General features: G+C 51.9%; 8 protein-coding genes and 1 non-coding gene across 9 annotated transcripts; 4 read left to right on the top strand and 5 right to left on the bottom strand.

The window, feature by feature from the left end:
- Window positions 1–79: 79 nt before the first annotated feature.
- On the bottom strand, window positions 80–3769 carry CC1G_03572 (protein transporter SEC24; the record flags this gene model as incomplete). The annotated part of the gene is made up of 14 exons (XM_001832506.2): window positions 80–216; window positions 334–552; window positions 583–798; window positions 851–988; window positions 1038–1526; window positions 1573–1712; window positions 1767–1890; window positions 1941–2045; window positions 2105–2308; window positions 2361–2482; window positions 2536–2747; window positions 2801–3584; window positions 3637–3668; window positions 3723–3769. 14 exons carry the CDS (start codon window positions 3767–3769, stop codon window positions 190–192), a joined length of 2859 nt encoding a protein of 952 aa, XP_001832558.2. The 3' UTR covers window positions 80–189.
- Window positions 3770–4965: 1196 nt separating this feature from the next.
- On the bottom strand, window positions 4966–5370 carry CC1G_03573 (hypothetical protein; the record flags this gene model as incomplete). Its single annotated transcript, XM_001832507.1, has 1 exon — window positions 4966–5370. The coding sequence occupies one exon, from the start codon at window positions 5368–5370 to the stop codon at window positions 4966–4968; it is 405 nt and encodes a 134-aa protein (XP_001832559.1).
- Window positions 5371–6972: 1602 nt separating this feature from the next.
- On the bottom strand, window positions 6973–8095 carry CC1G_03574 (F1F0 ATP synthase assembly protein Atp10; the record flags this gene model as incomplete). The annotated part of the gene is made up of 4 exons (XM_001832508.1): window positions 6973–7395; window positions 7450–7572; window positions 7631–7730; window positions 7785–8095. 4 exons carry the CDS (start codon window positions 8093–8095, stop codon window positions 6973–6975), a joined length of 957 nt encoding a protein of 318 aa, XP_001832560.1.
- A 180-nt stretch (window positions 8096–8275) lies between these two features.
- Window positions 8276–9189, top strand: CC1G_03575 (histone H2A). Its single transcript, XM_001832509.2, has 7 exons — window positions 8276–8342; window positions 8399–8408; window positions 8464–8616; window positions 8672–8801; window positions 8853–8916; window positions 8976–8998; window positions 9052–9189. Exons 1-7 carry the CDS (start codon window positions 8340–8342, stop codon window positions 9077–9079), a joined length of 411 nt encoding a protein of 136 aa, XP_001832561.1. The 5' UTR covers window positions 8276–8339; the 3' UTR covers window positions 9080–9189.
- Window positions 9190–9360: 171 nt separating this feature from the next.
- On the top strand, window positions 9361–11273 carry CC1G_03576 (hypothetical protein; the record flags this gene model as incomplete). Its single annotated transcript, XM_001832510.2, has 6 exons — window positions 9361–9805; window positions 9860–10037; window positions 10092–10132; window positions 10185–10876; window positions 10934–11118; window positions 11156–11273. The coding sequence occupies 6 exons, from the start codon at window positions 9361–9363 to the stop codon at window positions 11271–11273; spliced, it is 1659 nt and encodes a 552-aa protein (XP_001832562.2).
- A 791-nt stretch (window positions 11274–12064) lies between these two features.
- Window positions 12065–14383, top strand: CC1G_03577 (multidrug resistance protein 4; the record flags this gene model as incomplete). The annotated part of the gene is made up of 13 exons (XM_001832511.1): window positions 12065–12394; window positions 12457–12600; window positions 12656–12700; window positions 12753–12846; window positions 12915–13028; window positions 13087–13164; window positions 13218–13455; window positions 13509–13549; window positions 13605–13729; window positions 13786–13874; window positions 13927–14016; window positions 14069–14219; window positions 14273–14383. 13 exons carry the CDS (start codon window positions 12065–12067, stop codon window positions 14381–14383), a joined length of 1650 nt encoding a protein of 549 aa, XP_001832563.1.
- Window positions 14384–15638: 1255 nt separating this feature from the next.
- On the bottom strand, window positions 15639–15733 carry CC1G_20180. The gene has a single exon. It is a non-coding gene; the product is annotated as a tRNA-Ala (tRNA).
- Window positions 15734–16505: 772 nt separating this feature from the next.
- CC1G_03578 (ThiJ/PfpI) lies at window positions 16506–17198 on the top strand (the record flags this gene model as incomplete). Its single annotated transcript, XM_001832512.1, has 1 exon — window positions 16506–17198. The coding sequence occupies one exon, from the start codon at window positions 16506–16508 to the stop codon at window positions 17196–17198; it is 693 nt and encodes a 230-aa protein (XP_001832564.1).
- A 1899-nt stretch (window positions 17199–19097) lies between these two features.
- CC1G_03580 (hypothetical protein) lies at window positions 19098–21923 on the bottom strand (the record flags this gene model as incomplete). The annotated part of the gene is made up of 5 exons (XM_001832514.2): window positions 19098–19214; window positions 19299–20369; window positions 20420–20712; window positions 20763–21638; window positions 21692–21923. The coding sequence occupies 5 exons, from the start codon at window positions 21921–21923 to the stop codon at window positions 19098–19100; spliced, it is 2589 nt and encodes an 862-aa protein (XP_001832566.2).
- Between the last annotated feature and the right edge of the window lie 144 nt (window positions 21924–22067).

The following is a 22067-nucleotide window of genomic DNA, read 5'->3' on the forward strand; positions in this document are numbered from 1 at the left end:
GCCTCCGCGTTCTCGTTATGTCAAAAGCATCCACGTGATCGCGCAGCCCCTTGACTTTAGGGCCGGCCCATTTCAAGGAGAAGGAAACCGAAATAGATAATTCCTCGACAAGTCTACACTCCAACCGTATAAAAAGTGAATCTAATACTGCAGACTCCAAGCCAGATGACCACAGTGTCCATAGAGGTTTTAGTACCCACTTCCACTGGCACTGACCTGCAAGAGGAACAGAGCAAAACGTGTCAACCAGTCCGGGTTCGTAAACGAGAGAAATTGAGCGTCGGCGACTAGCTTCCGGTCTGCTAGGGACGATCAGCTCTAAGCGTTACTAACCTTTTCTTTCAAGGAAGAGATGAACTGCTGGTAGCTGGGCAAAACGTCCGCGCGATCTTGGATAAGAGCACTCAGGGCCCATAAGCGGAGAGAAGGCTCGCCGTCTTCCTTAACAACATAGAGTTGGGGGAAGTATGGGCCACGGCGCATCTCGCGGACCTTCTGGATAACAGCGTTGACTCGTTCGGAGAAGGGGTTGTCGAGGACACGGAGTATCGTCTAAGGAAGATAGATTAGAATTTGTAGTACCCAGCAACAGGAAATACCTGCCTTGCCACCACGCAGAGCCTCGTAGTTGGGGAGATCGAACACGTCCATGATGAGCTGAGGAACAGCGTCGCGGCCGACCCACAAGAACATCGTTTGGCCGTCCTCGATCAAGAAGAGACCGTGACGCTCCAGACGTTCGGAGGTCAGAGGGAGAGGAGGTGGGAGGATAACGCCTTGTTCTCCAATAGTTCCAGCCTAAAGGTCATGAGAATAGATTCATGAAACGCGTCTCAGAAAGGCGCCTTACCTCAGGAGGCATATTGTGAAGTGAGTAGAAAGTGGGGTAGAGGTAGGGGATCAACAATTGCGAGGGGAGGGAGGTCAAGAGTGCTTGAGCATAAGCCCGGAGATCGGGTGGAATTTGGGCACTTTGACGGATGCCGACCTGTTTCACAGTTCAGAAGATGTCAAGACCAAGGAGAATTGAGCCTTACGTTCTTGAGCAATCCGAGAATGAGAGCGGGGAGCATCTTCATGTTCTCAGAAATTGCAAGTTGTGCACTCGCACCAGCACCTCCAGAGGTCATGCTCGTCTTGTACGCAATCAAGATATCCACCAACTTCTGCAGGATGAAGTCGCGGCTGTCCTCCAGCTTGTGCGTAATCGACCTTTCCACGGCCTTGTTGGCAAAGTAGGTGGCAAGCGCGACCTGATCTGCGGATGCGAATACTTCGGAGAGGTTGGAAGTAGTCGGGAGTGCCAGAGTGACAACACGAATACGCCGCTCGCCGTAGCAGGTTGTGTGCAGAACGGCGGTCTGGAAGACGACGAATGGTGTCGTGATGGCCTCCTCGATTTGGATTTCGATAGCGTACGACTGATCCTGAGGAACGGCGGGCATGGCAAGCAAGTCGGTCGAGCGGACGAAGAAGTTGCCATGGAAGGAGGACATTCGGAGACCTGAGACCGAGTCAGAAGAGCCCTGGATGAAAACTATCGTCAAAACAATTACCTCGTGAGGCACGAACTCGCATGACGGCTTCCAACATGATGGGCATCGCGAGCACTTTGCCAAACTCGTGAGCAAACTTCAGGGCATCCTCCGCTCGGCCAGCGTTAAATCCGGGGTAATAGTACGTTTGACCGGAGGTATAGTGAGGCAAGCCAGCTGAAAGAAAACCAATCAATACTGAAACAATATCAACAGAAATATTATTCCTACCTAGTGTCGCAACGTCTTGATAGGCAGTGCTGAAGAGGAACATGTCAACTGAGACTTGTGCTCGGGAACATTCAATCGCAAAGGTCTTGTAGAAAGGCACCGCGGCTTGAAGCAATCCCGATTCCTGCGACCATTGAGCACTGAGATTCAACGGTCTTCAAAGACCGAGCTCACCTTGGCCGTGCCCAAAATCTTGGGATCTTCACGATTCTTGAGGGCACCAGCACCCACACTAGGCAAGCTCGATGACAGAACCATGATCTTTCCACCAATTGGTGACTGTAACACGATTTCAGATCGAGCCTTTCGTGTTGCAGAAGTAACACCGAGAAACCTACCATCAACTTGAAACCAGCCTGGAGAGCGGGACCCATGGCACTTCCGATGATGCTGTTATCCTGGAACATGGCGCCAATCTTGTCGAGCAGATTTTCCAATGACTCGCGTGACTCGGCGAGGTTGACAAGGAGATCGTTGGGCTTGGGAAGGAAAACATCGTCGATGTCGGAAACCACGAGCATGGAGGACTCTGTGGTTCCAGTCTAAAGCGACGCGATGAATACCATTGAACCCTCCGACTACAAATCCACTCACAGGCATCGAGAAGAAGTACAGCGAAGTGTCGAAACAGATAATGGCGACCTTGGTTCGTCCATCTTCATCTGGAATGCGGTCGAGGTTCTCGCGAATGGTGCGTGTAGCAGTAGCAACCATGCCTAACCAGGCGTGTTAGGTGTGAGATGATCATAGATCGAACCAAAGTACTCACCAGTTTGCACGGCGGGGTTGCTGACGTCAATCAAGAAGACGTACACAGCGGGTTGAGGTGGCCGGACCATGTATTCAGTGGGCGCAACGAATTCAACAACAGAGTGGTTCAACTCGGCTCGTGCCCAGCGATCTCCAGGTTGATTTCGTACTTGATCCCAATCGAACAGTTGAGGAACCTCATTCGTCATGTTGCACATGCAGCAGCGCCAGCTAGACGCGAATCAGGAATTGGGAAAATGACATAGCGCTCACAATACACATACCGATTACCACCTTCAATGAATTGGACATAGGGGTTAATATAGGTCCTACACCTTCGGCAACGGGCAATGACAGTATCGGAGACGACTGGGACAGGTTCCTCGCCCTCATTCAGGGATCGGTAGGGCGTCAACACGAGTGCTAATGGGAGTTTCGATTTATTGAGCAAAGACGATGACGTCGGGATGGCATTGAGTGTGCATCGCTGATAAGATGGGTCTGCATTGGCGGTCGGAGCGGGCGAGAGGCAGGAGTTGGGTGGCAGCCGAATCTCCGGGGGTGGGTTGTGAAGTTCCCTTGGATCAGGCGGTGAAGTCAAGAGATTGGCGGTGTACAACGAGAACTGTTTCTGTCCTCCGATGCCCATTTGACCAAATTGATTGGCGAGATTATCGACCGGTTGTCCATATGCAGGCTGGGGTTGACCATAAGTGGGTGCGTTGATGTATTCCGGGCCTTGCTGTCCATAGTATCCGGGCTGCCCTGGGGGTACCTGCGCACCAGGCTGCGCTTGTTGCTGCTGCGTCGCGAATTGGTTCTCGCCAACGAGACCTGGGGTGAACAATTGGGCACCGCCCTGCTGGGGAGGAACTCCTCCTAGATATCCAGGATCAAGGGTCGAATCGCCACCATAATACGCCTGAGTTTGGCCTGGAGCATACTGGCGACGCTTGGTATGGTGGGTTGTCGGCGGTGGTGTTCCAGTCGGGACCCCGTCGTAGGGCACCTGCGCGCCTACAGGTGCTACCTGAGGCTCTTCCCATTGAGTGCGACCCGTCGCAGTTTCTAATAGATCTGGTTATACATATCCAATACCGCGATCATTGGCCCAACTCACCAATGTAAAGCCATCGCTGTGCATTTGCATCCCTGTGGCCATCGTCGTTCATTTTCATTCATCTGGACGCCAGATTGTGCACATACCATTCAGAATGCCAGCCTGGAGGAAGAGTCTGTTCAGACGATGCCATTTTGTTCTCGTTTCGCAGGAAAAGGGATAGCCGCGACTGCGTGTCCGCGCAGCGAAATCGCCACGTCCACCAACAACAAGGCCAAACCCGGCATTGCCTAACAACACCAAGCACCCCTATTTGGCAAGTGGGCGGGATTCACACGCTCTCGCAATTGGCGCCCGTCAGTGAAGGCGCCCACCAGAAAGTTTAGGGCTTACGTCGTGGACGGAGAAATATGACCAAGACAAGAGATCCCATCTCACGCTTCCTTAGTTTGAGTCTCTAATTGAGTAATTACGATAATTACGATTGGGCCAACCGCTGAGACTCGAGGAGAAACTGCAAGCGCGACGCTAGCTCAGTCTGATTCTCCGGAGACGATGGTCTGGTGGGAATAATTCTGAGACGTGTCGGGCCTCAGCCTGAGATCTTCGCTACCTCAGAGAGACTATGTGTCCAAGATCCCCGACTTGGTGGGTCCACCACGTGGTCCCAGGTTGGGTCTACACTTGTATCGCCCAATGGACCTCGAGCGTCAATCGAAGGCCGAAACAGAGAGCTCAGAAAACATTGAAGAGTAGAAGGCGCTTCATAACAGCGCTCGTAAGACTTTGTCCACAAAGACTCTACTTTCTTCTTGGAAACAAAGCGTGAAGAGACTAGTAGTTGGATTGCTACCGTTACCCAAAAATTCCAATCAGAGGCCGCTCATTGCCAGTCGCAGATTCCGAGCCGGAACTCGAAGGGGGGAATAAGGAGTAGCAATGACGTCAAGCATAAATAGTGTTCTTGGATACAGGAATACATAGCCTATAGCTACAGTGTAGTAAAAAAACAAATACACGCTACTACGAGCATAGTTGCATAGCACAGGCTTTAATAAATACAAGATATAGTAGGAAAATTGACTCGTTAGTGCCCGTTTCTCAATCTATACGCCGCCCAGAATACAGCAAAGTAGCAATTAAAACGGAAACCTCGAGTATCCCTCTATGAACGCCTTCTTGAGTTACATTCAACACAACAGCTGTATGCGTTTGCGAGATCTTTGCAAGCAGTTCGGGGGGATTATATGCCGTGTTATACAGCTGCAAAGACCCGTCATTCGTTGTTAACGCATACGGCCGTCCATTGACCAACAGCGTCCTATGACTAGGGAACCAACTCTCGCATCAGTCCAACCGGCTCACACAGCAACACCAATCCAGCCCTGCTCACCTCATATCATTCGACAAAGGCATCCACTGCCCAGCATATTGCTTCGGCAAGAACTCTGGCGCTTCGACCGACGGCCGTTGGTACCACTCGATCTTCGCAACGACCACTCCTCTATCATTGCGAATCCCAGTAACACTAGGTGAATTTGACGATGCGGGGCTCGTGGCGATGGTGTAGCAGTGCCTTGCGTTGGGGCCCATGACTATGCAGTTTAGCACGTCGGGATTTAGACCAGTGAACTGGAACTCGACGAATCGCGGTGGTCCCTGGGATTGGGAGTACGGGAGCGCGCCGTAGATCGATGGCGGGGGAGCTCCAGAGCCGCGGGGATCGTTGATGGAGTATGGGTTTTGAGGGTTAACCCAGCCGCCTTGAGCATAAGGATTGTTGATTCCAGACATATCTGTAAGAGCTCGAGTTGGAAGTAAAGTCGGGTTGGTTGTTTCGAGGGTTTCAAGCTGAAAGCTAGTGGAAAGGCGGGTTGGTTTGGTGTTTAATCGCCAATTCTCCGAGCGCTTTTATAGGGATGTAGGAGTACCACCTAAGCGAGGCAGATCCCAATAAACTCCCGTTCCATGAGTACCGTAAACGGTCCCGAAAGCACGTCTGCTTCAGCATAGAGTTGATTGTCGCGGTGCCGTCAGGTCGAATGCTTGGAACAGGGGTATGCGCGCACATGGGCTCACGCGTTGACGCGCCTCACTGCCCGTAGCGAGGACATTCTTCACCCAATAACCTTGTACATGTCCCGGGGATGTGCAAAATCTGCGGTCATCGTCAGAATGTCGCGGCATGACAGCTGGCCGGAGATGCTAATTGAGAAGCCATCTCTCTTCAGAGAAGGGCTTGTTGGCGTGGAGAGCCTTGGACCTGGAAAACAAAGTGAGGGTATCTAGATCTGCCCGTATGTGAGGAACTCCTATCGGAAACTGCCCTAGAAATCAAAGGGGAAACTCGGTCGCCAAGTGATCCACGGCGCCAATCAATAATGGGGCGACGAAGCAGACTGGCGCAGGCGTCGCACATATCGATCAGCCTCTGTGTTGTTGTTAGCCTCAATGCTGTAAACCGTGTAGCGTACTGTTCCAGCGAATTGTGTCGAGCCAGGCGATCGTCACGAGGAAGGATTATCAAAAGGGGAAACACTGGCATCCCGGATCAATCATCACGACGCGCGCTTGCAGGTCAATGCAACTCCACGCGCGCTGAACTGAGGTCGCGTGCGCTGGACAGAAAATCGCTTAGGATGAAAGTACAAGGGCAAAAGTACTTTCCACCTGCTTGTGAACTAGGCGCGGAGGGGGTGGCAAAGATTCTGGGCATTGAGCCCCGTTGAAGAAGGAAATACCTCCGAAGTTCATGAGCCCGCACTCCGTGGAGAGTCAGGGCGCGAGGATTCAAGCCACACTCGCTGTTTGGCGACCTCAGAAGAGTCAGCGCACAGCATCGCTGGTAGCAACGATGGTCAGCTACACCGCGAAGAAGAAGGTACACGGCTTGCAAGCCCCTGTGATTATCCATTTGGCGTGAATATGACCAGTGGACTCCCATGAGCGAGTCAACGACACTTCGAACCCGCCTTGTCTCTCCGTCCCTGAGCATTCTACTTGGAAACTTCAGTACGACTGTAGCTGGTTCATTATTTCAGATGAGATGTCCTCGGCCTTGCAGTTCGCATTCACGTTCAAATTTCCATCCGGAGTTGTCTAAAAAAGTAATCTACGTGCAATAGAGATAACGATGGACACCTTCATCCCTGACTGAGACACCGTCAGAAAGCAAGTACTTGCAGCGGCCCTTGAATCCTCTACCCAATGCTGTTTCAACCACAATCAACGTGCAGTTTCAGGGGAATATGGACCCACAGTATTAGGCGCTGGATTCGGAGTCCAAGTAGCCGCGCATACGCTACATCATGGGTCACAACGATCAATGATATGTGGAGGAAGGAAAAGATGCTATGCTAACTCACATGTGCATTGGCCTTGTTCCATTTGCGAGACTCAGGGAGAAGGTTCTGGGGTGTCAGAGACTGTCTTTTTGGACGAGTCAGGTTTCCCCTGCTGGGTCTTGCGTTCCAGGCGTTTCAGTAGCACACCCGTGCAGCTTTCCAGGGACTGGATCTCTTCCGCTGTCGGATCGGCACAGCCAGCCCATCGTATCCGCAAGTTCTCGTCGACAAGGTAAACGTATCCCACTCTGCTGTTTGTCATGCCCATCGCCTCCCGAACATACTCCATGTTCTGTCCTGAGATGAGGTAGTTCGCCTGCAACTCTGAAGGAACAGTTTTGCGGAGCCCGCTGAGGAAAAGGTTCACGAGGAACGCTTTCATTACGTTCTCTTGCAGGTTCACTTGGATGTACTGGTAGTGCGGATTTGATAAGAACCTGGCATTTGTCAGATCTGTGAATGCCTTTGCGTGGATCTAGGAGGAGTTGTGAGTTTCTTGGTCAGTTTCGAATTAAACACCGTGACGCACTTCAGAGATTTTGGTGCTCAGCATCGAAATAACTGAGATCTTGCCGAAACAAAGGGTCGTCGTGTGTTTTTCGGATTTATCCAGCAGGGAGGATCCGGAGATATTGGGCAGATACAGCGCCCTCTGTAAGACAGGTAACGTCTAATCAAGGAGATAACAAGACCCAAGGACGGACACGTACATCCTCGCGAATCAAGACTTTGGGGGCTATCCAGGTCTTTCCACCGTGCTGTCGAGTCATATTGAGATCATGGAAGTATCCTTTGTTTGCTTCCTTGATACTAGTGGTCTGAATGAGTCAAAGAGAAGACAGAAACCAAGTACAGGATGCGTACAGGTGTCTCCGTTGGGCCATACGGTAGTCACTGTCCATTAAGTCCTTTAGTTTCTGCGTCGTCGTCTTGACCACAGTCGTCGGTCGCTGCGTGACTCCCAAAGGTCTTTGTAAAGGTCCAAGCTCAGCCTTCTTTCCAGACTTTTCGCCGTCAGGCTTGGGTCCCGGGGCGCTGTCCTTGGATGCAGCATTCGGAGACTCGGGGGCGTCCTTTAGTCGTCGGGGCGAGGTATAGATTGTCCGTCGGAGATATACATGGGTATGAGATCGGAGACACGAGTTTCGCGCTGACCACTGTGCTAGGAGCGACATTTCTTCGTCGTTGTCGTCGAGGCCGTCGAGCTCGCAGAGCAAAAAGCGGAACGCCCGTTGCCGGATGCTGTTTGACGTCGACGACGCGCCAAGGCGAGAATGCACGAGCTCACGTGAGATGTAAACACGGCCACATAAATTGACGCGTTTGGGCTCCGTTTGTTGATTCACACTCCTTGAGTTCCTACCACCACCTTCCCCCTCGTTTCCTGCCCTTCGACCCTTGTAATAATACTTTATCGACATGGTTAGTCGCTTCTATATGTCTAGGAAGCTCGTATACTGATCCAAAGGTCCTTGCAGAGCGGAAAGGGTACGATTTGGAACGACACTGGACACAAGGGCGACGTCTAACGGTTCTTCAACAGGAAAAGCCGGCAAATCTTCTGGCGGCAAGGCTGGTGGTGACAACAAGTCCCAATCCCGATCAGCAAAGGCTGGTCTCCAATTCCCAGTCGGTCGTGTGCACCGTCTGTTGAAGAAGGGCAACTACGCCCAGCGTGTAGGAGCTGGTGCCCCAGGTGAGTTTTTGTCTTCAAGACCTTTATCGATCGGCTAATCTGATTTCGCTTGTAGTTTATCTTGCTGCCGTTCTTGAATACCTCGCTGCTGAGATTCTCGAGTTGGCTGGTAATGCCGCTCGTGATAACAAGAAGCAACGTATTGTTCCCCGACACTTGCAACTCGCCATCCGTAACGACGAAGAGTGAGTCGGATTGGCTCTCGTTCGCCTGGACTCGACTAACGTGCTCTTCAGATTGAACCGTCTCCTCGGCGACGTTGTCATCTCGCAGGGTGGTGTCGTGCCACACATTGCTGCTGTAAGGACCCTGTCCTCATGTCAAGTCTACGACTTTTGCTCAACTCTTTCTTTCTGCAGGAACTTCTCCCAAGCAAGTCCAGGTTAGTTGCTTTTATCTTCCAAAAAGTTGGACTTCAATTGACTCTGTCCCCAGCCGTGGCAAGAAGGACGAGGAAGCCTAAATGTGCTTCCATTTCTTCTGTTATATTATTACTCTTCTATGTTTCTGGTGTTGTACCACTTGTATTATTACGCTGTAAAGTATTGTCAATTTCATTCCTCGTAATTACCAGACTTTATGCGCATGAGCTTGCGTCCATTTCGTGCATCCGAGGTGACTGTTTGTCCCTATTATGTATGAGTGACAGCTTCTGAGCGGCGAACAACGCTGACACTCAGACATTTCAACCCCCCATCGACTCGAGCGTCCTCGTCACCGTCGTCTGCAACGTGCAGCTCCAATATGCGATGGTTGTCCAGACCAGAGCGTCGTGAACTCATCCTAGCTCTCTTCTCAATCTCCATCTACCTGTTCGCGTACAACCTCGAGACGTCCTTAAACTTTGTTGGCATCGACCCGGTCGCAGCACAAGGCACTGTCCTACGTTCACTAGGCCTCGGCAGCACCAAGGTTATCGGTCGCGACGGACGTAAACCTCCAGGATGGCGGGACGAGTTGGAGTTGGAAATCTTTGGGTCTTGGGATTGGCAAGAAGGGAATGTTGCAGGTGACGGGGCAGAGAGAAGCCAAGGCAAGGGTTCTGGTCGACATGGCGCACAGTGGGTGCGCAGAGACACAATCAACAGTGTGAACGCCCGGAGCCCACAAGACAATGAATCCGTCAACAATGCTCGTCTGTGGTGGGGCGACGATATCCCTCTGACCCAAGTCATCAAGCATGCACCTGGTGAGTAGCCTCAGAGTTTTGGGAGTGTTCGCGCCGTTGACCTATTGCTTGTAGGCTATTCTATTGTGGACAACGTCTTTGCGTTCAATGGATCTGTGTATCTTGTTACAGACGACAAGTCTAGTTTGCCTCCAGTAACGTCTATCATGGAGACTATGGGCACTGGCTTCTCTCGCTGGGAAGTATTGACCAAGGAGGAAGGTCAGCGAACCCTTGGGAAGTACGGTGGAATGTACGTCCTTGTTCCAATCTGAAGCTAGACCTCGTAGGCTCACTTCACCACTAGAATTCGAGGCGTCTCTTGGATGTCTGGCAATCCTTCTCCATGTAAGCCCAGTCCCTTTACGCGTTGCAGAGGTCTCATCAAACCGCGGAACAGACAATCTCACCCTATTCGACCTTTGGCGGCTTCAGAGCACTCTAGACCCATCCATAGATGCTGAAGGACGAACCACCCTTTCTCCACCACACCGCCTCATCTTCCCCCACACCCGCTTCTTCACCGATCCCAATCCACCAAACGAACAACACTGGATTCGCCGTGTACGTGCGGAGACTGGGTTCCATCCCTACCTCGTAAAGGCAGCCTTCCCACACCTCGACATTCAGTACTATGAAGACTGGGAAGATATACACAAGATGGCTGTTCCATTCGTCTACGAACGCCTCGTTGTCTCCGATCGTAAAGCCGCTGCTGCGTCTGTGAATCGAGGTCAGCCTGTCAACTCGCCCGTGTTTGGTCTGGAGACGTCAAAATACTGGTGGGAACCCATCCGTCGAACGTTGGCGCTCTATTTTGATAGACTAATGGAAGAGGTTGATGCGGCGAGTGCGAAGAAGCAGGGGTTTTTCTCGTTCAGAGGTGGTCCCAAGCCTGTGATCACGTTTATTGATAACCAGAAGGAAGGGGCTGCGAAGGGTCAGGCTGTTCTCGCTGCTGAAGATTACAGCAGGCTCGGGCGTTCGTTGAGGAGGATGGCGAGGGAGAGGGGATACGAGTTCCATACTGTTTCCACCAATTTGACAGAGACGTCTTGGGATCACAGGATGGACACGATAGTTCGGTCTACGGTGAGTCCCAATTATATCTTATCGTTTGGCAGATGGGTGATGCGTTCCGTTTTTTAGATTGTGCTGGGTACTCACGGTAACCATCTACTGGATTCCGTTTGGATGCGGCCTTCGTCCAAGGCGACGTTGATTGAAATCTTCCCTCAAGACGAGTTCGTCCTAACACGCGAACTGCCTGCTCGGTCCATTGGGGTCAACTACGTTGCATGGAGGGGAAATCAGTTGAGTCGTGTTCGGTGCCGGTGATTGATTTACATCATGTTAACAAGGGTTTTCCAGGGCGTTTTCAGGTGAAAATCTACCGACCACCTCGACGGAAACAAATCAGCCTGTTAGCGTCGATGCTGATGCACTGGCGAACACCATTCATGAAATTCTCGCCAGGAAAGAACGGTAGCCGGCTGGCTGTCTGCCCTCATGATCATTTAGTCTTATCCGCACCCCATATTGGACTCTTCTCAACTACACGCCGCTTACAGCTATTTATTCAAATGGTTGGCATATTCACGCCATGGACTTCTTTTCGTAGGTTACCGACATGTACATATAATACCCTCCTTCATAATCCTTCGGCATGGTGATACGTAGCCCTATAGTTATGTTCCGCGTTTCCAGTTGCTGGAGTGAAGTTTCGTGCGACAACCATCGGCCCCCCTCGTTTACATCAGGAAGCATTACGATTTTCCGTCGCCCGGAGTGGGCCCCGAGGCTGCCACCTCGAGTCTCGAGACACCTCGCAGCCGCGTTTCTTTACACTTTTTTCCTGCGTGCACACAAAATCTGAGTCGAGGTTCAGTCTGGAGAGGTCAAGTGGAGTCGTCATTGTGTCATTTCAGCTCGCCTGTACCTGGCCATCGGCGCTTGCTGTGAACGGACTCAGAAGGGTCGAGGGACGGATAGTGATCCGTCGACAATGTGCTTACGAACGGCGAGTGACACAAAAAACATAACGTCAGAATCCGCTCCCTCGGCCTCCAACCCACATTACTATACAGACGCCTCGGTTAATTTAAGGCTTTGCCGGTTTTTTCACCGTTCCTTCAGGTTCCCTTTCTTTCCTTTTAATACCCCCTTCTCTCTTCTTTTCATCTCTTTATTCTTCGCCGTTGTCTTCAACTTTCACCCACTCTAGGGCATACGACGACACATCGCCATTACACCAAATCGACCCGAGCGACACACGTACGAATGGCCACTGTGAACGAGAAGGGCGGTGACGGGGGCATCGTTGAGCAACCGCAGCTGCAGGTGCAGCACCAAGATGGACATGGCGGGGTCCCGTTCTCGCAGACCAACTCTATCGCGTCTTCGTTGACGCATGTGCCGGAGAACGGCTCGTCACATAAGAAGACACCCTCTGGCGAGCACCACGAACACAACAAACCCGGCCACGGCGAGAGCGCGTTCCCGGAAGATAAAGAGGCTGAGGCCGTCGAGAATTTGGAGGAGGATTGGGAGTGTGATCCTGAAAATGCCAGGAACTGGCCCAGCAAACAGAAATGGCTCGCTGTGTCCGTGGTGCGTACTTTTTTCCCCTCAATTCGAGTATGCGATTTGTTAACTGGTTTGGGTAATGATAGGTCTCGTTCTATACCTTTGTTTCGCCTTTGGCGTCGTCAATGATGGCACCCGGTATGCCCGAGCTCGCCATGAAATATGGGATCACCAACAGCACAGTTGCTGCCCTCACTCTCAGTATCTTCTTGCTCTCCTTCGCCATCGCTGTGAGTCACACAGTCAGTGATGATGTAGGGAACAGAACTGATATCCGCGTTCTAGCCTCTAATCCTCGCCCCTCTATCCGAGATCTACGGTCGAACATGGGTACGCTTCCCGCCGTCCAATCCACGCTCCTTATCTCACAAACGCCCTGTAGATTCTCCACATCGGCAACCTCTTCACCATCGCGTTCAGCTTGGGCTGCGCGTTCGCACCCAACACCGGTGCCTTCGTCGCCTTCCGTTTCCTTTGTACGTCGCGCTGCCTATTTTTATCCTTCGCGAGTCACAGGCGCTCATCGTTCATTGCCTCTATGTAGCCGGTATCTCCGGAAGCGCGCCAATCGCTTGTGGTGGTGGTTCAGTCGGAGACTTGTTCTCGGAGAAGGATCGTGCTTCCGCTATGGCTATGTTTAGCTTGGGACCTCTGATTGGTATGTGCTTCCCCGTATGATGGATCATCCGCAGTTGTTTATTCCTTTCGGTGTATAGGCCCTGTCATCGGACCTGTAGCTGGTGGCTTCATCGCTCAAGGTGCCGGTATCAAGTGGGTCTTCATCGTCATTGCAAGTAAGTTGCTCGACCTTTTATAGTCACGGATGTTTCTCATCGCGCTTCTCCAGTCGTCTGCGGTGTTGCATCGGTATATGGCATTCCCTTGCTTAAGGAGACCTACGCCCCCGTCATTCGTTTCCGTCGTGCAAAGCGACGCGGACAACTTGACAAGGCCGCCGAGTTCTTCCCCCATCTGCAAGCCTCCCATGGAAACAAGATGAAGCTTTTGTGGGAGAACTTGGCTCGACCCGTCCAGATGCTTTACAAGAGCTTCATCTGCTTCATTCTGTCTGCTTACATGGCTGTGTACGTCTTCATTTCAATGGACCGCGTCGATGTTGCTCTAACATCCCCGGTAGCATGTACGGTATCTTCTACCTTATGTTCGCTACTTTTGCCGGTACGTTTCCTTTCTCCTCGCTGGACGTGGGCGACGATCTCATGCCTCGGTCTAGAATTCTTCGCCACGACGTATGGATTCAAGGCCGGTGTCGGTGGTCTCGCGTACCTAGGTCTCGGTGTTGGCTTCATGTCGGCTACTATCTTTGGCGCCAAGTTCGCGGACACCATTTACCACAAGGTAATTTCATCCTCGCCATCATCAATGAGGTACCCGAAGCTAATATACTTCCCCAGCTCGCTGCTCGCAACGGTGGTGTTGGAACCCCTGAGATGCGTATTCCCGCCCTCTTCTTCGGCTCGTGGTTCGTCCCTGTGGGCATCTTGTAAGTTGGACGAAGGTTCTAGGCGAAGGATTCTCCTGACAGGTTGTTCTAGCTGGTATGGCTGGTCTGCACATGCAAAACTCCACTGGATTATGCCTATTATCGGCTCTGGAATCTTTGCTTTCGGCATGATGACTACTTTGTGAGTACTTTGTCGTGGTTCATGGTCTTCATTAAGCTTACGCTTCTTATAGCCTTCCTGCCCAACTATATCTTGTCGACTCCTTCCAGTTCGCCGCTAGCGCAGTCGCAGCAGCCTCGCTATTCCGTTCTCTCTTCGGCTTTGCTTTCCCTCTGTTCGGAAAGCAGATGTTCGATGCTATGGGCATTGGCCCAGGAAACTCTGTACGCTGTCTTCCTTTCTTCCAGACCCACTCGGTGCTTACTGTGTTCAATAGCTCCTCGCTGGCCTTTCCATCGTCCTCGGTATCCCCTTCCCAGTATTCCTCTACTTTAAGGGCGCCGAGCTGCGTGCAGCAAACCCCCTCACGAGAAAACCCAACGCATGATAGATACCCCAAGCAAACAAAACGTCCGCCTACGACCGTCTGTCTGCCTACCCTACCACATTACATTTATTCACCATCCCAGCATTCTACACATCAAAAACAAAATCATGATCCCATTTGCATAGACCTAGTAGTAGAACCTAACCATCTTTTATCTTCCAGTTTTCTCAGTCCCGGGGTTTCAAGTTTGACATTTTTTCGATATGTACATACCACATTATTTTTGTCAGTCGAGGAGAGTCACTAGTCATGTTCCATGCACGCACCGCAACGCAACGCAACTGCATTTACTGTATGTTTTTGTAGCTAATATTTATGTCGATACCGTATACCTTAGAGTTTTTGATCCATTTGGTGTAATGAAAAAGACGTGTTGTTATCTTTACTTTCCGCTGTCAGTTGTTACTTAGTTGCTAGTTAGAGCTTAGAGGTGTTTGGAAAATATAGATGGGCTCCTCCGTTAGACTATGGATATGTGTGTGTGAAGTCTGCCCATTTGTGTCCTCAACGTTCGTGTCACAAAGCAGGGAGCAAACTTGACGACCTTAGGCGCTGGAAGAACTCCTCCCCTGCTGTCCGTTCCCTACAACATACCTTTGGGCTCCGGGAGGCTCGCGCCCTGACAAGTTGGAGGTAAGGTTTGGCAGAAATATCGATACTAACCCCAACCCCAAATTCCCATGGGTTCCTCTAGGGTTCAGGCGAAAACCCAATAAGCGCCCACACAGCCGCCCAGCGCTAGCGTCGCCTCCTACATACGTCGTACAGTTGCGAACCATTATACTGCAGGCAGGCGTCGGAGATTGGACTGACTTAGTTAAATAAACTCATTGGGCACACATGCCAACTAATTGGTAGCCCAAGAACGTACAAAGGCACTGTGTACGAGGGAAACACGCCTTTTAGGGGTGGAGAGGATGGCACTTGGGGAATTGAACCGGACATTCCGGGATATAGAGGGGTGGTTCAATTCCGGATGTGTCTACCTAGATGGCTTCCCTTAATAGTAGGTTTTGTTTCTGTACCACTAGAGAAAAGAGGGAGATTGAATAGGAAATGGGCACATCCGGAATTGAACCGGACACTTTTGTTACCTCCTAGGTCGTCTCCCCTTTGCATTATATGTCCTGTTCGAAGACAGATGGCGTCCCACGACATTGGTGCCACACAAACTGTATAGGAGGCCTCTTAGTCTCGAGTACAGGTAAAAGGCAACGAGTGTAGGGTTAGTAAGGAAGGGTGGTCGAAAAAGAAATGGACACATCCGGAATTGAACCGGACACCCCCCGCAACCAATTCACGGGCTGTGAAATGCTAAGCGGATGTGATAACCAACTACACCATGTGCCCCTTGAAGACTGCAGGTGCTATGTTTTTTCCGGCTTGTCTGAGCGCTTATCGAGTTATGCTACAGAGCACAGGATGTGCCTGCAGGCGCCAAAATCTTCCAAGGTCCGCGAGAACGGGCTAGATAATTTGACAAAGGTCTCTTCAGATGACCATCTGATGAGGTAACGATTGTATAGAATTCAAAGTCGGTGATTCAGCAGCTTCCCAGTACCGACCGTGAAACTAGACCTTTTTCGATTCTCTTGAGATGAGTGTAATTATGTTCTGTGTGTCTGGCTTCCACCACGAGCTGAGTGCCTCCCACCACGGTGTTGCCACGTCGTTAACCAACCTGAAACAAGGTACGAACCCTTGACCATCATCGTTCCGCGCAGCTCGTCCCGCAGCATTCACACAGGCTCTCATAAAACGGGAGATCTGCGAACATGGCAAGGTACGGCCGAATGGTTTACGTCGTCGGCTTAGCCGCAGCTCCCTTGCACAGCAGGAATTTACATACAATGTTCGCTCGTGAGCATTGAAAACATGCTTCCTGTCCCCACTTCCTTTCGTGCCGGTCGGAAGCCTTGTCTGGTGGGCATTCCTTTGTCTCGAAAGAACGACCGCATCGGTCGGCAACTTTCTTAGATCTTTATCCAGTGGCTATCGGTGCCGCAGTGACTCGCACGGCCAAGACTTGTGGGATGGTATGTACGGTATCGATAGTGTAAAGGGTTATATAAACGATGGTGACATTACCTGCTGGCTCCAGAAAGCCTCTTGGCAGCCCACAATGGCCACCACCCCTCTCATCTGGAGCATCGGTGTCCTGCTTTTCCCACAGCACCAGCTGCTCGATGCTGCAGGACCGGTCGACCACATCAACTGCCACAGCCGGACTTATCTCGAGGCCCTCCACCTCCCACCCTCGCTCCTCAATAAAGCGCCAATCATAACCTGGCACTACATCTCCCTGTCCGATAATCTCGATCCGGTCGCCACCTCCGCCGGACCACTCCAAATTCCATCCACCACCCTCGCCGACTGCCCGCCCCTCGACTACCTCCTCGTCCCAGGCGCCGACCCGCGCATCCCCCTCTCCGAAGCAACCTGCACCTTCCTCAAGGCGCGCTTCATCGAGGTCAAAGGTCTCCTGACAGTCTGCACGGGCTCACTCGTCGTCGCCCAGACGGGGCTCCTAGACGGCCTCAACGTCGCGTCCAACAAAGTCGTCCTCCTCATGCTCGCGTCCCAGAAATCCCTCAACAAGAACGTCAAGTGGGTAGGAGACAGGCGCTTCGTCAGGGACGGCAAGGTGTGGAGTGCAGGGGGCGTTACGGCTGGCCTTGACCTCGCCGCCGAGTTTCTGCGCCAGCATCTGGATCCCGAGCTCGTCGCCACGGTTGAGGGCATCGTCGAGTACAAGCCGAACCCTGCCCAGCCGGATCCTTTTGCACACATCCTCGAGGGCGTGCAGTTGGGGTAGAAAGGCGCACTGCGTCGGCATTCTTGCCTGCCGCAGTGTTTACGTTCTAAGGGTGATTACAGACACTGCTGGGATTACTGAGTATACCGCAGCCCTATTCCTACAATGTGTCAATGTACTGGTTTCATTGCGCGTCGATTCTCCGCGTCGGGATTAAGAGTTCTAAGAGAGAACCAAACGCGTCAACGCCAGAGGGAGCGCCCATCCAATTTAAGCGCCCGTGATGTCACATTGGCCCCGCCTCAAGATCGTGCCATGAAGCCTCGTCGAAGGTGCAACCATCGCGGCGAGACGCTAGTGAGGGTAAACTCGAACCGTCCCTCCTAACGAGCACGACAGCACTGGGTGTCGGCGTCCCTCACATAACATCGACCGCCTTCCGGCGAGTAAGGAGCAGCGGCTCACTAATCATCATAGACCTGCCAACCAAAAATGTTAGTAGAAGTATACCCCAAGGTTAGAAAGTACGTAGGACGCACCGGAATTAAGAGGGGTTCTAGAAGCACGACATCCAGTATGGAATGACGCTACAAATGACGGCCAACCTGAAACACGTCGGGACAGAATTCCATGGAATACATACTAATTTCGACTTCTGAAAAGACAGGAGTGGGATGGATGACTAGTGACTGCGTGACTAATTCTCTAAAAACAGAATTATAGGGGGAGAGAAGAGAGAACTCGAAGCTCGGGGGGAAAACCATGGTGCGAAGTGGGATTCAGGAGGGCAGCGGGATACAGATGGAAATGAAATAAAAAATGCTAAAAGTCTATGAAGAAAAAAAGAGGCGCATCGATCACCTCAGGCGCATTACTACGAACAAACAAACGAGAACAAAGATTCAAAAACTTGAAAGCGACGATGAATGACAATTGACGATGACGAGGGCGAAAACAACAGAGGAGAAGATTGGAAACAAGTAGGAACGGAGGATGCGAGGAATTAGGCGCGCCTTTCACTTGAACAGAGAACAATGAACATATGAGGGGAGCTTGAACAGAAGGACAGAACGAGGCGCTTAAAGGGAACAGACAATCGGACACTAAATTTGAACGGGGTAGAGTGATCATGAGCAATGTAGAATGAGAATGAACAACTTGAAACGGAAGAAACAAACGAGGAAAGAAAAAGAGGAGCCCACGTCGAATTTATAGATGTAAAAAGTACGAGTAAACGTAGACGTATATACGACGATAGAAACGTGAAACAGATAGAAAGAAAACAAAGAAACAGAAATCGTAACGGGAGAACTTGAAAGCAAGGGGTCGTGAAAAAGGGGGTCGCTATAAGCGGGGTAGTACCGAATGGACAAGGAGGGGTGAAGCGATGATAGGTAGGTAGATACGTACGTAGAGTATATGGGGACGTGGAAAATCAATCGCGCAAGGGTAGCAACAGGGAAATATGAGAGTTAGGAATTGAAGAAAGGAAACAAAGGCCGGATAATAGACGAGACACAGAAACGTTAACGGGTAGAAGAAAAAGGAGTAAAGAAATGTTCCAAATTCCACACAAAGACAAAGACAAAGATAGATAGAAAAAGAAAAGAAGAGACCACGGAATACTCGTTTTCCAGTAGATAAATGGTAGTAGGCAGTAGCAAATCGTAGGTGTGTAAGACAGTAGAAAATCGTAGAGGTGTAAAGGCAGAGGGTAATCGTAGAGGTATAAAGGCGGTGGGTCATCGTAACGGTGATCGGATAGATATCGATGTTCAAAAGAGAAATTCGTGAAAAAAAGACATTCCGGCCGGTATGTTGGTTTGTGCGTGTGTACTAGTTGGATTGGATGGGGATTAGGGGAGTTGAAAGCGTTGAAAGATCAACTTGTCGGCGAAGATAGGGGGTGACGGAATGGAGTGAAGGCGGGGCGGAAGATGGAGGTCGACCAGGAGAGCTTTACTTGGGAGCAACAAGATTCAGCGCCTTCTCCTTCAGCACCGCAGGATAACTATTCATCAAATGCGCCAACGCGCGCAAATCCTCACTATCCAACAACGCAATCGTGATCTTGGGCTACAAAAAACAACAACCAACCCATCATCAGTACACCACGTTCAACACATCACCTAAAACGATAAGAAGAAAAAGAACACGTACAGAACCCTTGATCCCAAACGACTTGACAACCTTGTAAAGCTTATCACCCAACTTTTGCTTCTGAACGAGCAAAGTTTGAGTCATCAACCCATCAATGAACTCGTCTGTAGCTTGCACGACCAACGGATCAGCCTTGGGCAGCGGCAGCCCCGTCGTACTCGATAAATTCGCCAGGCGGACAATCTCAGCCGCCGGGAGTTTGGCGAGCGACGCGATGGTGTGGGTGGTTGAGGAAGCTGGACCGCCGGGTGTACCAGGGAGAGGGGAGGCGGTGGCCGAGGGACCGCGGGAGGACAAGTCGGGCGTCGTAGGCGAGTCATCCACCTTGTTGATTGCCTTGGTCTTGGGTGTGACGGGGGACTGCACAGCCGTGTTCGTACCCTCCGACGCTCTCACAGGCGACGACGCCTTCCCAGGCTCAGCCGCCTGTTGCTGTTTCTGCTGCTCCTCTTCCTCCTCCTCACTATCCAAAATCGCCTTCGCATCCACCAACTTGACACGCAACACCTCGGGGTTAAACAAACACATTGCGCGCTCTCTCTTCGGTAGACCCATCAACAGCTCTGTCAGCTCGTTTTGACGGGTGTTTTCAAACTTGTTGACAGCCGCGAAGATGCGCTCGCGTTCGGACATGGGCGGGACCGAGCCGCTGGGCGAGGAGGTGCGTGGGGGCGTGGAAAGGGTGGCGCTGACGGAGATGGGCGTGGAGGGGTGTTCGGGTGCGCTGGCGGTTGCATTGGCAGCGTTCAAATCGGACGTGCTCGATTCTTGAGAGGTGGAAACGGGGCTTGCGGACTTGCCTGGCGTTTCGCGCGGCACTGTCAAGTTCTTCGCTCGCAGCTCCACTTGCTCTCGCAGCTTATCGGGGTTCTCCAATGTCTGGACGACGACGCTCAGAGTGAGGTTCGCAATACCCTCGACAATGTCGTTGATCTCGTTCGAGGGGACGATGTTCATCTCCGTGATGCGGCGGTTGAGCTCGCCTGTCAGGACTTCCTTCCTCACGACTGGAGTCAATGCTGCCAGTTCGTCGTACTTCATGGGTAGGTTCAGTGTACCGGAACGGGCAGCCTATCGAGTAGCGTTAGCAAAAAGACTGAGAGGGGAACAAATCGCTTTACATTGTAGTAACTCCCAGAACCGCGTCTAGCTCTATCGGTCCTCTCAGAGAGGTGCTTGGATGAAGGGGAAGCCAATCCGGAGGGGTGTCCACGAGGACTTCCCCATCCAGGGTGATAATCACCCGCTTCGCTGATGGTGGGGCTCGTAGCGCCACTCGCGCTTCTTGGGTGACCGTTATGTCCAAACCGATGGGCAAGCTTCTCTTGCCTGAGCTGTTTTGGCTCGTGGAGACGAACCACGATCTGCTTCGAGCCCAGTTGGGCCCCATTCATCGCGTGCAGAGCAGCACTTGCTGCAACGGAGTATCAGTAAAGATCACACTATATGATATAAGACACGCACCTTGCTCTGGCGTTTGGAAGGAAACAAAGCCGAACCCTCGAGACTCGCCCTGCTCGTTGCGCATGACGCGCGCACTGACGATCTGACCGAACTGGAAAATATAACCATCATCAGAACATGCGTAAAGCGCGTGGAAAATGATACCTACGCGACGGAAGTGCGTGAAGAGGCTGTTGGAATCGATATCGGGATCGAGATTCTTGCAGAAGAGGTTGCATGGATCGATAAGGCCGCTGTGACTCGAGGCACCCGCGGGGGCGAACTGGACCTGCTGGCCGGGCCCGTGGACGAAGGGGAGGGGCGATTTGTTGAGGTAGGGGCTGCCGAGTGGGGATCTATACGGGCTCCCGCGGGGAGGCGAGTGCGGCGAGTACTGGCGCGGCGGTGTGAACGGGTTCATCGGTGGACGGTAAGGGCTACTACCACTCACCTGTCCAGCATAAGGTGGTGGGCTGAAGAACGACCCCGAGGGCACGAAGGCAGCGGCGGACGGGTTGAATTCAGAGAAGGATGCGCTGGTCCGTCTAGGTTGTTGGTATATCTGGACTGCGATGTTCTGCCCTTCGACCTCTGCGCAGTGCAGCGCCTCCTCCGCGGTGCGAGCGTCGTTCTCGTTCCAAAACTCTACCATGCCGGTGTCTGGGCCAAAGGGGGTTTGGGTACGGGCTGAGGCGAGGGCGCCGTAGGGTCTGAAGAGATCGTAGAGCTGTGAATCGGTGTAGCCTTGGGGCAGCTGCTTGACGAGGCGCGGCAGTGCGGACGGGGGTGGGAGCGGTGTTGGTGGGTTCGTAGGAGGATACGGGGACAGGACGAGGATGACATTTTGAGGCACCTCTGGGATTGGTCGGTTGTGCAACGTTGCCAACGCCTTTTCAGCTAATATATAGTCATTTAGTATGGAATTGAAGTGGGACTTGTTGCAGACACACCCTTCTCGAGGAACTTGAATTCAATCGTGCCTGAAAGTGTTCCTGACGGGGTATTTCGCTGGATTTTTGGTCTGAAGGGGCCACAGTACATGAAAGCGACTGCCAGCATCTCATCTGTAACGAAAGCTGGGAGATTTGTTATGTACAACAGGGGTTCGTGGAGGTAGGGATGGGGCTGAGGGGAGTGCTCCTCCTGCGACGGTGGACCTGCTGCACTGTAGTCGGCGTCCATCTTGATGGATTATCGGAAAGAGATGAAAGTCTAGGGTCAATACTGTCCCTTTTACAGAGCAGTATACACTGTTTCGACCTCTGCGATGGTCGCTCGACGAGGCGCAGGTTAAACCTCGCGAACACTGAAAAATCCTTTCTCGCA

The sequence above is a fragment of the Coprinopsis cinerea genome (genome assembly GCF_000182895.1).
Source record: "Coprinopsis cinerea okayama7#130 chromosome 9 map unlocalized cont3.9, whole genome shotgun sequence".
NCBI classification, from domain to species: domain Eukaryota; kingdom Fungi; phylum Basidiomycota; class Agaricomycetes; order Agaricales; family Psathyrellaceae; genus Coprinopsis; species Coprinopsis cinerea.

Bases quoted from the DNA above. Each gene is read 5' to 3' on its own strand.
- CC1G_03575 (XM_001832509.2), top strand. The intron at 8,617-8,671 runs GTGAGTTTTTGT...TTTCGCTTGTAG, and splicing joins TGTAGGAGCTGGTGCCCCAG to TTTATCTTGCTGCCGTTCTT. The intron at 8,999-9,051 runs GTTAGTTGCTTT...CTCTGTCCCCAG, and splicing joins CTTCTCCCAAGCAAGTCCAG to CCGTGGCAAGAAGGACGAGG.